Source organism: Schistocerca nitens, chromosome 9, assembly GCF_023898315.1.
Source record: "Schistocerca nitens isolate TAMUIC-IGC-003100 chromosome 9, iqSchNite1.1, whole genome shotgun sequence".
Lineage (NCBI taxonomy): Eukaryota > Metazoa > Arthropoda > Insecta > Orthoptera > Acrididae > Schistocerca > Schistocerca nitens.
Genome location: NC_064622.1, coordinates 341,574,308 through 341,590,389, shown reverse-complemented (window position 1 = coordinate 341,590,389; position 16,082 = coordinate 341,574,308). Strand labels below are relative to the sequence as shown.

Below are 16,082 nucleotides of genomic sequence, written 5' to 3'. Positions count from 1 at the left end.
CAAAATGGCTACGCACAGCAAAGTTTTACAATACATTCCTAAGATTCTGACCTCTAACAACCTTGAAAATTTTCTTGATACCTTTATCCATTTTTGAGCAAAATTACCCTACTTGTACATACAAAATCTAGCACGATGTGAGAACTTAGTTTATGAAGTGACACAGCACAGAGAAATATGCTGTGAAGTGTCTCAGTTATCAACACAGTTCTGGGAACCCCAAGTAGTACTAAAGCACATGCAAAACTTTTGTGACAAAAAATAATCTGGTCTGAGGTCTAAAAGTAGTTTTCATTATTTCAGTTTCAAATAATTAAACTAATAAAAGTTATTTTTGTATAAGCGACACGCCCTGTTGTAGCTGGGAAAAGATGGGAACCAGCAGTAAAATGCTTTTATCAGAGCATTAAAAAAGGCACATATGCTTCTGTTTAAGAGACTGACTGAAAAGAGGGGTACCAGCTGCCTCATTCTACCTTCCTCAGCACCTTTAAAAAATTTCCCAAAAATTTTGGCATGTGAAAATATTTGAGCTTTTTTATACAGAGAGAAAAGGAGACAGTGGCAGTGGGAAAGTAATAAATACTGGAAGATATTAGACAGCGGTTGTGTTACAGAAAGAGCAAAAGAGACAGTGACAGTGGAACATAGAACAGCTGCAATTTGCATGAAAATGGTAGGAGATGAAGCAGCCATTTGGCTGCACTTTAATAACTTTCAGATGTCTTAACCACACACCGAGCGAGGTGGCGCAGTGGTTAGCACACTGGACTCGCATTCGGGAGGACGACGGTTCAATCCCGTCTCCGGCCATCCTGATTTAGGTTTTCCGTGATTTCCCTAAATCGCTTCGGGCAAATGCCGGGATGGTTCCTTTGAAGGGCACGGCCGATTTCCTTCCCCATCCTTCCCTCACCCGAGCTTGCGCTCCGTCTCTAATGACCTCGTTGTCGACGGGACGTTAAACACTAATATCCTCCTCCTCCTCCTCTTAACCACACTTTTTATTGGTTTCAAAATTGCCTTATGCGTTTCGACATGCCATCATTTTCAAAGGCTACAAAATACAACACAAAACTGGTATCAAAACATATGAAAATATGATATGTTTCACCATTGGTTACAGATGTAACAATGAGCAGAATATGGCTTTCTAGCTTACTAATGTTATTTCAATTATATAAAATTGTTCATAATGGGATTGATAAAAACAGACACAGAAAAGAAGGTTACAATCAGGCAAGCTTTTGGAGCCAGTGGCTCCTCATCCTTCAGACAGAAGGGCTGACGGGGAAGGAAGAGGGGTGAAGTAAAAAAAAAATTGAGAGGTCTACGAAAAGGAGTAGATTTTGGAAAAGTGATCCCGAACTGCCTGTCAGGGGAGACTTACCAGATGGGACGAGAAGGAAAGACTGATTGTTGGGGACTGCATTTGAATACAATATTATGAAAAGGAAAGTTGCTCTTCACCATATATCCTGAGTAGCAGATAGGCACAACAGAAAAAATGTCACACAGAAATAAAGCTTTCCGCCTTTAAGGCCTTTGTCAACAATACGCACAATTTCACAGGCAACTGAAACCACACTCATGTGGTTTCAGTTGTCTCAGACTGCGGCTGTATGTGTGAGTTGTGTGCCAAAGTACCATAGGGAATCTTAGCCGGTAGACCTGTACTCTCCACTATACTCCATGTCTTCCAAGCCAAGATGTTTGCATCACGTCGCAGAGGCACTGCAGCGGTATGTACCGCTGCAATACCTCTGCGATGTGGCTATCATCGCCGATGGCGGCACAGTGTTCCTATGTACAAGTCTTTGAAAGCAATAGAGATTGACTTGGCTGGACAATTCACTGGGTGTTGGCTTGCAATGTTCACTCGTGTTAACGTACCGCTGCAATGCCTCTCACATCTATTGTTGACAAATACCTTAACAGCCGTAAGCTTTATTTATTTGTGACGGTCTTTTTGTTGCACCTTTCTGCGACTCAGCTTATTGTGAGTAGCAACTTTCCTTTTCATTATATTGTTTGATTATTTACTGGTTAATAAGAGTGAAAAGCTAAGTGCATTGTATGTAACAGATGTGTGATGGGAACGGTGAAAAATAGACAGATAAGAAAATGAGAGATGTAGAAAACTAAAACAGAGTGAAGAAAGGAGTAGTTACTGTGAAGAAATGCTGAAATGGAAGAAATTAACATAAATTAGGGCCAGATGAGTTGCGAGAACCAAGAACCTGTTATAGTGTTAGTTCCCACCTTTGGAGTCCAGAAGAACTGTTGTCTGGAGGAAGAATCCAGATGGTGTGTGTGATGAAATGGGTACCAAGGTTACGATTGTCATGTTGTAAAGCATGCTATACAACAAGATATTGTGTATTGCCAGCATACACTCTCTGCCTATGCCCATTCATCCCAACTGATAGGCCAAAACAGTGTTTACATAACAGCAGGTAGATGACATGTCGTTTCACAGGTGGCTCCCCTTTGGACGACAGCATTTGTGGAGATCACCATTGACCTACTGTAGCAAAAATGTGACTCAGCCGAAGAGCTGACATATTTCCATTGATCAATGGTCAAATCGTGGTGGTCCTGTGCCCACTGCAATTTTAACTGACAATGTCACTGAGTCAACATGTGAACACGTATGGGTGATCTGCTGAGGAGCTCCATGTTCAACGAAGTACGATGAACGGTGTGTGCTGGAACACTTGTGTGTTCACCAGCTTTGTGCTCTTTCAACAGAGATGCCACAGGTAACCATCTATCTTATTTTACAGATCAGGCATATCTCCGAACCCGTAATTCTGTGGAGAGTCACGGATGTGCAACCATTTAGCGCCTAGTGGTAGTTTCACGTCCTTCTACCTCTTTCCACAGATGCTCAAAACAGTAGCACATGAACATTTGACCAGCTTTGCTGTTTTTGAGGTACTTCTTCATAGGTTCTGTGTAATAATAACAATAATAATAAACAGTGGAGGCCTGGGAAAAGAATAGGCCTCCGATATTTCTGCCAGTCGTAAAAGGCGACGAAAAGAACAAACCACTAATAGGGCTAAACCCCCTTTAGTGTGATTAGTTGGTTCAGGACAGAACTAAAGAAGCCTCGGACAAGCGCCGTCATGGTCGGGGACGACGCTTGAACCCTATGCCCGCCCACAATGGTAACGACACTGCTAGCCAACTGGAAAATGATTCAAATCCAAATAGAGGTGTTTTGCAGGATATGCTTCCTGCAACCACCCTAGAAGGAAAACAAAGACAGAGGATGAGATGGTCAGATGAAGTTAATCGACACCTCATGGTCTGTTATTACCAAGCAACAAATCTAGGAACCAACACAACTGGATACAGATCACAAGTATACACAACATTTATCACCAGATACCCAGAATTAAAATTTTTAACAGAACAACGACTAGCTGATCAGATCCGTGTAATAATCAAAAATAACATGATACCCCAGTCAGAATTAGAAAACATCAAACAACAAGTACAACAAATACTGGAAAAAAATAATGTGCAATCAGAAGAAGAAGAAAATACAGTAATGGACTCAAACATCCCAGAACAAACAAACAAAGAACAGCACGCAACAATTAAAAAATCAGAGGAAAACGACATCTTAAGACAGCCACCAGAACAAGCACAAATAGAACTCGAAGTAACACACATGTTAGATATAGAAGAAAAATTTCAGCTGACATATATAGAATACAAAGACACAAATACAGACATTAGAGCATTCTTGCATAGACCGCCAAGTAACCCACAAGGCGAAACAACAATAGAAACTATCAACACAATCATACACAACAAAATAAATGAAAACACAACTATGGAAGAGTTACAACTACTGGTTTATATAGGAGCACTCACTACACTAAATATACACACTAGGCAGAGATCAGAACCAACCAACACACAGAAGAAACCCACAAAACCAGCATGGCAACACAGGCTACAGATCAGAATAGAAAAACTGAGAAAAGACATCGGACAGCTAACACAATTTATAAGGGGGGGAAAAAAAAAAAAAAAATAAAAAAAAAACAAAAAACCGGAAAAGGTTAGGTAAAATCTCACAACAAGAAGCGATAGAGCAATTAGATGAGAAGAAGCAGAAATTACAAGCATTGCCCAAACGACTTAGGAGATACAAAGAAAGTGAAAATAGAAGGAAACAAAACCAAACATTCAACGCAAACCAAAAGAAATTTTACCAGACAATAGATAACACACACATTAAAATAGACAATCCACCAAACATAACAGACATGGAACACTTCTGGAGCAACATATAGTCAAACCCGGAACAGCATAACAGGCATGCACAGTGGATACAAGCAGAAACAGACACATACGAGATGATACCACAAATGCCTGAAGTGATAATTTTGCAACATGAAGTCACCCAAGCAATTAATTCTACGCACAATTGGAAAGCCCCTGGAAAAGATTAAATAGCAAATTTCTGGCTAAAGAAGTTCACCTCAACACATTCACATCTAACTAAATTATTTAACAGTTACATTGCAGACCCATACACATTCCCTGATACACTTACACATGGAATAACTTATCTGAAACCTAAAGACCAAGCAGACACAGCGAACCCAGCTAAATATCGCCCCATAACATGCCTACCAACAATATACAAAATATTAACTTCAGTCATTACACAGAAATTAATGACACATACAACACAGAACAAAATTATAAATGAAGAACAAAAAGGCTGTTGCAAAGGAGCACGACGATGTAAAGAGCAACTAATAATAGATGCAGAGGCGACATATCAAGCTAAAACTAAAAGGTCACTACACTACGCATACATTGATTACAAAAAAGCTTTTGATAGTGTACCCCACTCATGGTTACTACAAATACTGGAAATATACAAAGTAGATCCTAAATTGATACAGTTCCTAAACATAGTAATGAAAAATTGGAAAACCACACTTAATATCCAAACAAATTCAAATAATATCACATCACAGCCAATACAGATTAAGCGTGGAATATACCAAGGAGACTCATTAAGTCCTTTCTGGTTCTGCCTTGCTCTGAACCCACTATCCAACATGCTAAATAATACAAATTATGGATACAATATTACTGGAACATACCCACACAAAATCACACATCTGCTATACATGGATGATCTAAAACTACTGGCAGCAACAAATCAACAACTCAACCAATTACTAAAGATAACAGAAGTATTCAGCAATGACATAAATATGGCTTTTGGAACAGACAAATGTAAGAAAAATAGTATAGTCACGGGAAAACACACTAAACAAGAAGATTACATACTGGATAACCACAGCGACTGCATAGAAGCGATGGAAAAAACAGATGCCTATAAATATCTAGGATACAGACAAAAAATAGGAATAGATAATACAAATATTAAAGAAGAACTAAAAGAAAAATATAGACAAAGACTAACAAAAATACTGAAAACAGAATTGACAGCAAGAAACAAGACAAAAGCTATAAATACTTATGCTATACCAATATTGACCTACTCATTTGGAGTAGTGAAATGGAGTAACACAGACCTAGAAGCACTCAATACACTTACACGATCACAATGCCACAAATATAGAATACATCACATACATTCAGCAACAGAAAGATTCACATTAAGCAGAAAGGAAGGAGGAAGGGGATTTATCGACATAAAAAACCTACATTATGGACAGGTAGACAATTTAAGAAAATTCTTTATAGAACGAGCAGAAACTAGCAAAATACACAAAGCAATCACTCATATAAATACATCGGCTACACCACTGCAATTTCATAACCACTTCTACAACCCTTTAAATCACATGACATCAACAGATAAGAAGAAAGTAAATTGGAAAAAGAAAACACTACATGGCAAGCACCCGTATCATCTAACACAGCCACACATCGATCAAGACGCATCCAACACATGGCTAAGAAAAGGCAATATATACAGTGAGACAGGATGATTCATGATTGCAATACAGGATCAAACAATAAACACCAGATATTACAGCAAGCATACTATTAAAGATCCCAATACCACAACAGATAAATGCAGACTTTGCAAACAACAAGCGGATGTACAATACTATCAAATACAGAATACTCCAGAAGACATGACAATGTAGCAAAAATAATACATCAACAGCTTGCCTTACAGCATAAACTTATAAAACAACACGTTCCCACATACAAGTATGCACCACAAAATGTACTGGAGAATGATGAATACAAATTATACTGGAACAGAACCATTATAACAGATAAAACAACACCACATAACAAACCTGACCTCATACTCACCAATAAAAACAAGAAATTAACACAACTAATCGAAATATCCATACCCAATACAACAAATATACAAAAGGAAACAGGAGAAAAAAATTGAAAAATACATCCAACTGGCTGAGGAAGTCAAGGACATGTGGCATCAGGATAAAGTTGACATCATACCAATTATACTATCAACTACAGGAGTCATACCACACAATATCCACCAGTACATCAATGCAATACAGCTACATCCAAACTTATATATACAACTACAGAAATCCGTAATTATTGATACATGTTCAATTACCCGAAAGTTCCTAAATGCAATGTAACATATACCGTACAGTTAAAAGGAAGTCACGCTTGATCAAGGTCCGCGTCACTTTCCATTTTTGACCAGACCTAACGCCTGAGAAAAGAATGAAATAATAATCTATTCTTTGTCAGAGTCAATTATCTCAATGGATTTCCCCTGTGCAGCCAATATCTTCGCTAGGGTTATCCCCCCTCTGTGTCTGCTCCATTTACATAATTTTGTTATCGTGTCACGTGCATGCAACGCCACCAGGCAGCATCAAACATCGCGGTGGGCTCATCAGTATATTTAACATCTGCCTGTGTGTACAAATTCCTTTTCATGTTAAAATTTGTGCATTACGGTCTGAAAGACCAACTGAATGTCCCTCTAGTAACAAAGAATGAATAAAATTTTGTCATTACTTGTGCTACTATTCCGATGCACTCTGGAAAGAAAACAGTCAGCATCAAATGATATGAATTTATAATTACTTCCAACATTCTTTTCCTTGCACAACAGCGTATAAATTAATATTAGGTCGGTGCGTAAGTTCATAGTGTTTTTTTGGCACGTTGGTATTACAATTGCTATTGTTTTATTTATTGAGTGTAATTTTTTATTTGTAGTTCACTGTTATTATTTGAATTTACATACTGTCATTTGGAGATAGTGATTGGATCCATGGACACTAGAAAATAGAGTGCCAAGCAGAGAAAACTGAACATTTCCGATACATTCTTGTGTTCGAGCTCAATAGAGGGGTTACAGCGAATGGTTTTCTTGTTTTAAGGTGCATCATTTTGACATTAGTTACTGTACACTTTCAGAAAGACCTTTGGAGTCTGTCATTTAAACATATTAATCATGCTGATCTCCACATCAGCATACTCGAGAACTAGCATATGTGATGTACTGTGATCATTTCACCATTGTGCGACATTTGCATGCAATGGGGAAGGTTAAAAAATCTGGTGTGTGGCTACTGCATGCCCTAAGCCAAAATCACAACATCCCTGCTTGCTCCTTATCAGCTGGCTTGTGAACAACAGCTACTATTCCTATCCTGTATAGTTACTGGTGACAAGAAATGGTGTCTTTATGCTAACGTAAGGAAAAGAAAGGAACGGCTGACTAACAAAGCAGCAACTTTCTGTACAAAGACCCATGTGTATCCAGGAAAGATAATGTTATGCATCTGATGGAACAGCGAGAGTGTCGTGTACTACGAGCTGCTTCCCCAGCATGTAACCATCACTGCTGACGTTTAACTGTTAGCAACCGGGACATCTTCCAGACGAAATCCGAAAACAACAACCAGGAAGACTGCATGAAGTGATGCTACTCAACAATAACGTCCGTCCGCATTCTGCTAGACTGACAAAAAACACTATACATAAATTGGGTTGGGAACACATTCCACACCCACTTTATTCACGTGATCTTATGCTCTCAGAGTTTCACCTTCTCTTATCATACAACTGATTCTTAGAGGTCTTCTAACTCTACATGAGATAGCAAGTGCATTAATCTACAGAGTTAATCCCACATTTTTTAAGTGTAACAGTTAAGTCCAAAATTTCTTCACTTTTTGTCAAATTGCTCTTAATTTTGTGTTTTCAATAACGCCTACTCGTAAATGCCCTTCTTGCTTCATTGTTCTACAGTAAATAAAGTGATTTTAAATGTACTTGGTCGGGTGTTTTCTTTTCACTTCATTTCTGATAACCCTAATATTAATCTTATTTGATGATAAATTACTCATATGACTCTACTAACCTATATTTGAACTCTTACATTCTGAAATCTGCTGCCCTAAAACAAGAAGTAAAAGCAATTGTGTTATCAAGCAGCAATTTTTACTGTAATGAATATTTTGCCATTTTTCATTCCCTACTTCCTTTTTGTTAAGTTATAATATATGAAGGAGTCAGATATCTAATTTCCATTTCCTTTATTCCACTTTCCATTACACCTCCACTCTTAAGTCTGGAATTATGAAAGGTATTACTCATATATAGGCAACGGCCTTGCCGCAGTGGATACACCGGTTCCCGTGAGATCACCGAAGTTAAGCGCTGTTGGGCATGGCCGGCACTTGGATGGGTGACCATCCAGCCGCCATGCGCTGTTGCCATTTTTCGGGGTGCACTCAGCCTCGTGATGCCAATTGAGGAGCTACTCGACCGAATAGTAGTGGCTTCGGTCAAGAATACCATCATAACCACCAGGAGAGCGGTGTGCTGACCCCACGCCCCTCCTATCCGCATCCTCCTCGGAGGATGACAAGGCGGTCGGATGGTCCCAGTAGGCCATACTCATATATGCCCGGCATAATTCCCATGAAGTTCAGTGTTCCTGTTAATACCCATCTTTTTGTTATTAAGCATTAGCTTTTGTTCATAAAGATTGGAAACTGAATTTGTATGCAGTTAACCTATAATAAATGTGAGGAAAATGTGTGCTTAATTAGTGTTGGTTATGAAGAAATGACTAGTACATACCTCATAATTATCTGTTTTGTACTCATCAAGACAAGTTCCACAGCACGTGCGAAGGTATTTGCGACAAGCCTTCATTACCAGTTCATCAATCTGTAATCAATACAAATTAATGCTCTAACTGAAAAAGTGTTAACAATAAATGAAGTAAATTATGTTTGAGCCACTGGAAGCATTCTCATACTTTAGCATTGATGGTAAAGGCATCAGACCATCTTCAAAGCGTGCAGAAATTTTTTGCTGGCCAAATGTCTGCAATATTGTAGCTCTGACATGAGAAATTCAATAATAGTGATATTTTAAATATCCTGGAAGAAGTACTTGATGTTGGTTAAGACGTAAAAAAGACAATTCTCAGGTAAGCAACAGCAAAAAGGAAATTTTGCAGGAACATTATGAAATAATGTTTGTAAAAATGTTCTGCTAGTAAAATATATCATAATCTGAATGTATGCAAGTAAAGTGATAATGCAGAGCCTTTACACTTTTCAGTTGCAAAAACCAGACTGTTATGCTAGGTCAAGGTCAATAACAGCTAATGGGTGGTATTTCATCATTATTACACTAATAATAATTCACTTGTGTCTTATGAAGATGCCCAGAATCAGTGGATTTTGGTAAAAGCGTCAATATTTCGTAACCCATTTAGATGGGCTGAAAGCAATTTTATCAAACTTTTACGTTAATAACAATGACATTTACCATGATCCACTTTTCAAAATTTGCTCATTTTGTGTGCTGATGAATTGTGTGTGGCTTTCAAGGACAAATTCATTGTCATGGCTATATGAAAAGCAAGCTGTGTGTTTCAAACAGACAACTGGAATACTAACTCTGACAGAGGTTATACCATATACAGGGATAATTATTGTATCTCACCTGGTATATTTGATTATTTACTGGATCACAAGACAAAGGCAGTGGGTACTCGCATGACTAACAAAAATGATCTTCCACAATGTATGGTTAATAAGTTGAGAATCCAAAAATGAAAAAATGACATGACTTTTGACAGGCGGGAACATCTGTTATCTGAAGTGGAAGGACAAAAGGGATCTGATGCTCTCAACATGACACAGTGATTCACTGACAACAGCAATTATGCATTTGTGAGATGGGCCTGTGACTTCTATCAAAACCAGACATTTTGGATTACAATACTCACAAAAATGAATGGAAAAACCAAACAAAATTATTTGTTTCCATTTAGCCACAAGGAAGCAATTCAAATGACAGAGAAAGTGGTCTTTCATTTGTTTGTAATGGACATCAATTGCAAATTCCCCCTTCATAAGCGGACATAAAATACTGATGAAAGAAAAAATGTATCCTCTCTAAGTTACAAACTTAGTTTGCTGAAATGGATCACACCTACAAAAATTATTTTGCACCCACCATGCGTCTGCAAAATGTGTGCCAATGTAAGTAAGAGCCAGAAAGCTAAGGATGTGGTGATCAAATTAGGAAACTGTTCTCTCTCTGTCTGAGTGCCTCAAAACCTATCATATTGAGAAAAGCTGTGTGTGAAAACCAGTTATACAAATTTTATTTCTGATTGTATACCAGTCAGGTTCTTCTCAGAGCATGCTGATACAATAGCTCCATATTTAGCAGTGATACATAACCAACTGCTCATCAAAAGACCTGTATCTAAGGACAGGAAAGTCGCACCAATATCCAAGAAAGGAAATACGAGTAATCATTTGTATTACAGTCCTATATCACTAACTTAGATTTGCAGTGGAACATATACTGTGCGCCAACATTATGAATCACCTTGATGAAAACTTGATTGACAAAAACGCAACACTAATTATTCTCACAATATAATGAGTGCTATCAAATGGGGATATCAAACTGATTCCATATTTTTAGATTTCCAGAAGGCTTTTGACACTGTACCTCAGACACGACTTCTAATCAAATTGCATGCTTATGGACTATCATCTCAGTTGTGCGACTGGTTTCAAGATTTCCTGTCAGTAAGGTCAGTGTCTGCAGTAAGACATTGAGTAAAACAGAAGTAATAACTGGTGTCCCCCAAGAAAGTGTCATAGGCTCACTGCTCTTCCTGATCTCCCTAAATGATTTAGGTGTACATTATGCTATCATTTATCATCTTATAAAGTGATCACATGAGCATAACAAGTTTCAAAACAATTTACACTATGTGAAAAGTGGCAATTGACTCTAAATAATGAAAAGTGAGAAGAAGTCATCCTCTTAACCCCTTACTGCATGATTTTTTTTATTTTTCTGAAAAAAATGTTACATGTTATGTTCGATATTCTGATTTTATAAAAAATGCTTAAAAAATTCTAAATCTTATGTAGGAGCGGTTATTTTAGAATTAAGGGTTTGTGCCATATATGGGACAGCATGCAGTAACGACTAATACCATGTGTTACCAGTTTTGGGATTGATGATGCACAATGTGGAAAATACACAGTAAGATACGTACGTACATGCACTAGCAGAACTGTATTTACGTAAAACAATTACACTTTCTATTCATTACAATACACACATTTTGAGAAAATAACACACATTCTGTTTCCATTTTTCTCTATTCATTATGAAACTTGATGAAGCAATTTCTCTCCTTATTCAAGCACAATGTTGTACTGCACTTCATACACGCTATATAGGATTTTCCCTTGCGTTCTGGATACTTGCAACGACCACGGTTTTCCAGCCAGATAGGCATGTGATGTATCCCATCCAGTGGCACCTGACGCTGTGGAAGATCTGCTGTAGAGCCTCTCTTCTTCTTGCAGTCAAGCTGTTTTTGTATTTCATTGCTTGGACTACCACATTTCTTGGATAAGGATTTCCCAATTTTACAGAGATCCTCTGCAACTGCGACCTTGAAATCAACAAGGGGCATGTAGTCCGTATTTCTTCTTCTCCATAACAGCCAGCTGTTCACACAAGCCAAGTCAACTAGATGAAAGAATATCTTCAAGTACCATTTCTTTGATCTGATTTGAATTCTATAATATCCTAGCATAGAATCTAATAGATCGACACCCCCCATGTAGTCATTGTAGATCATCACAGAGTGTGGACAAGGTACCATTTTATATTCTTTTTCCTCCCTGAAAAGCCTCTTGATCTCGCCTTCTGGTTTGCATCCAACGTAAGTTGACAAAGGGTTGACTACTTATTATCAAACCAGGAGACTACTGACAGTTGCACACCGTCTACTGTTGTTATCTTTTCCTCCATGCTGCCTCGACCATTCATCTTCATTGCTGCCTCCTTAGGTAAAATGCAACCACGTACTCGATTGGACCGGACTGCATGTTGTGCCATATACGTCACAGACCTATTTTTCAGTATTATATGTATTCTAATGAACAAATATATAAACTTACCTCTTTATAACTGTCCACAGATGTCCTTTTTCCTCTGCAAATAATATAAACACTGAAATCAATCGTTTACTGTACCTGATTGCAACTGTTTCTGTGACCAAACTTGGATGTAAACAGCTAGCAACACAAAGCAAAGATTCGTAACACGTAATTCCTTACTCACCCAGCAGATGGCATACACTACTTGCACAGCTGCTCTTGACTGTGTGCCATATCTGTCCCAACATGCAGTTTGGAAATATATTCTCAGATACGAGATTGGCAAAGAGAAAAGTGGTATGTGCCATATCTGGCACATTATGCGGTAAGGGGTTAAGTACTAAAAGGAATCCACAAGGTTCAGTTACACAACAAACCACACAAATCTAAAGGCTGTAAACTGAATTAAATACTTAGGGATTATGGTTACGAATAACTTAGGATGTGATACGTAAATTGGGACGGCAATCATCAAGGCAAAGGCAATTTTCATTGTGGCAGGCTCTTGCCATGAAGCTTCAATCACCAACTTTGTCCTCAGAATGTGAAAATATTTTTTTGGTGCCCATCTATATAGGGAAGAATGATGATAAAATAGAGAAATCAGAGCTCGCATGAAAAGATTTAAGTGTTTGTTTTTCCCACACGGTGTTTGAGAGTGGAACAGTAGGGAAATAGATTGAAGATGATCCGTTGACCCCTCTGCCAGGCACTTAATAGTGAAATGCAGAGTAATCATGTAGATGTGGGTAAACATGAATTTTGAGAATAACCATAATGTCAGTTATTTGTAATATAATGTCATAAATATGCAGAGATTGGCTGAGAGTGCCAAATTGCTAAGCAGGAATGGTTATAGAGGACTAATTCGAGTCTGTAGAAGCATACATGCCTAGTGGAAAGGAAGATGCTGCATATAGGAAAATTGGAGAGGCCTTTGGTAGAAAGACAAGGCATTTTATGAATTTGATATGTTCAGATGCAAGCCAGTACTGAACAAAGAATGCAAAGTTGACACGTAAAAGGAATATACATAAAGGATATACAATAGAAATAAACTTCCATGAGAATATTACAGAAAGAGAGATGGAGATGAGATGGGAGATATAATACAACTTAGAATAATGACGTACTAATTCCAGTTCCAAAGAAGGCAGGCACGGACAGATATAATTACAAAACAACCAGTTTAGTGAGTCATGGCTACAAAACACTGATACAAATTAACAGAATAATAATAGATAAGCTGGCAAGAGTCTTAAGGACAGTAAAAGGAAGAACGTGAGACAGAATTTTAGCTTATCCTTGATGTTATTCAATCAGCATATTGACCAAACAGTAACGGAAACCAACCAAATTTGGAAAGGCAGTTAAAGTTCAGGGAGTAGAAACAAAATGGCTTTGCCAATGACATTGTCATTCTTTCAGAGATAGCACAGAACTTTGAAGAGCACAGTTGAACAGAAAGGACAGTGTCTTGAAAAAAGGTTACATGTAACTTCAGTAACAAGGGCAATAGGGTGCAACCAAATCAAATCAGGGCATTAGATTAAGAAATGAGTTGCCAGAAGTAATTGAGTTTTGTTATTTCAGTCACAAAATAATGTGATGAATGAAATAGAGAGGATAAAAAATGCAGACTGGCCACAGCAAGAAAGCTGTTTCTGAAAAAGAATAATATGTTAACACTGTACATAAATTAAAGTTTTAGAAAGTGGACAATAAGCAGTTCAGACAAAAAGACATTTTAAGCTTTTGACATTTAGTGCTACAGAGAAATAGGAAGATTAGATGGATCAAGCAAATGACTAATGAGGAGGTAATGAACAGAATTGGGGAAAATTTATGGCATAAGCTCAATTAAAAATCAGTTGATAAGATGCGAACTTAGACATCAAGGAATCATCAATTTTGCAATGGGGGGTTGTGTGGAGGTGTAAAACTTTGAGAGAGACAAGTGTTTGAATATAGGAAGCAGGTTCAAATGCATGTAGGTGGCAGGTTATGCAGAGATGATGAAGCTTCCGAAGATACACAGTGACCATTACGCAGTTGTGGCAACACTGATTACCAAAGTACAGAGGACAACTAAAACTATCAGAAAGATATATATGTTCAGTAAACTAGATAAAAATCAGTCGTGTCATATCTCAATGAGGAACTTTAAACTTTCAGCACAGGGCAGGAGCATGTAGAGGAACTCTGGCTCAAGTTCGAAAGAATAGTTGTCCACATACTGGATAGATATGTATGCAGTAGAACAGTTCGTAATGGGAGGGAACCTCCATGGTATACAGTCACTGTAAAGAAACTTCTGAAGAAACAGATTACTGCATAACAGGTGTAAAACAAAGCGAAGGGCTATAAAGAGATGCTGAATGAAATGTTTTTGGCTGTCAAGAGGGAAATGTGTGAAGCCTTCAATGACTACTGTAGCAGAATATTGTCAAGTGATCTTTCACAGAACCCAAAGAAATTCTGGTTGTATATAAAGGCTGTTAGTGGCACAGAAGTTAGTCCAGTCAATAGTGAATGAGAAAGGAACTGAAATGGAGTGTAGGAAAGAAGCTGAAATGCTTAACTCTGTTTTCAAAGGAAAGCCCATGAGAACTGCCCCAATTTGATCCTCGTACCACTGGAAAGATGAGTGAAATAAGTATTAGTGTCTGTAGTGTCGAGAAAAAGCTGAAATCATTAAAACTGAATGAATCTCTATGCCTCGATGGAGTTCCTGTCAGAATCTATACCAAATTTGCAGCTGAATTAGCCCCCTCTTAACTATAACGTATAGTGATCTCTTGAACAAAAAACCATGTCCAGTTCTTGGAAAAAAGCACAGGGCGCACCATGTACAAGAAGGGTTGTAGAAGAGATCCACAGATCTACTGTCCGATATCCTTGATATCTATTTGTTTTAGAATCTTAGAGAACATTTTGGACTCAAACATAATGTGATATTTTGAACAGAATGACCTTTAATGCCAACCACCATGGATTTCGATAACATTGATCATGTGAAACACAATTCACATTTTCCGCATATGACATACTGAAGGCTTTGGATCAGGAAAACCATGTAGATGCTGTGTTTCTTGATTTCTAAAAGACATTTGACTCCGTACCACACCTACGCTCATTAAGTACTATCATATGGGGTATCATGTGAAATTTGTGACTTGATTGAGGACTTTTTGATAGGAAAGGGACACAATGTTACCTCGGATGGAGAGTCATTGCCAGATGAAGTAACAGGGAAATGTGTTGGGATCCTTGCTGTTCATATTGTATATTAATGACCTTGCAGACAATAATAATAGTAAAATCAGGCTTTTTGCAGATGATGCATTATCTATAATGAAGTACTCTCTGATAGAAGCTGCATTAATATTCAGTCAGACCTTAATAAGATTTCAACATGGTGCAGAGACTGGAAACTTGCTCTAATTGTTCAGAAATGGAAAATTTTGCACTTCACACAATGAAAAAGCATAGTATCCTATGCCTATAATATCAGTGAGTCACTGTTGGAATTGGCCAACTCACAAATACCTGGGTGTAACACTTTGTAGGGATAAAGAATGGAATGATTACATAGGTTCAGTTGTGCATAAAGGAGGTGGTAGA

The 16,082-nt window shown here is 37.9% G+C and overlaps 1 protein-coding gene and 1 pseudogene across 2 annotated transcripts in view; one reads left to right on the top strand and one right to left on the bottom strand.

Annotated features, from left to right (window-relative positions):
• The window catches only part of LOC126203967 (spermine synthase-like), a 53,487-nt gene that overhangs the window by 14,056 nt on the left and 23,349 nt on the right, over positions 1-16,082 (bottom strand). For both annotated transcript variants that reach the window (XM_049938383.1, XM_049938382.1), the window contains exon 6: positions 9,106-9,195. In XM_049938383.1, the coding sequence (XP_049794340.1) occupies positions 9,106-9,195 (90 nt within the window). The remainder of the gene's footprint in view (positions 1-9,105; positions 9,196-16,082) is intronic.
• On the top strand, positions 8,622-8,738 carry LOC126204595 (5S ribosomal RNA; annotated as a pseudogene).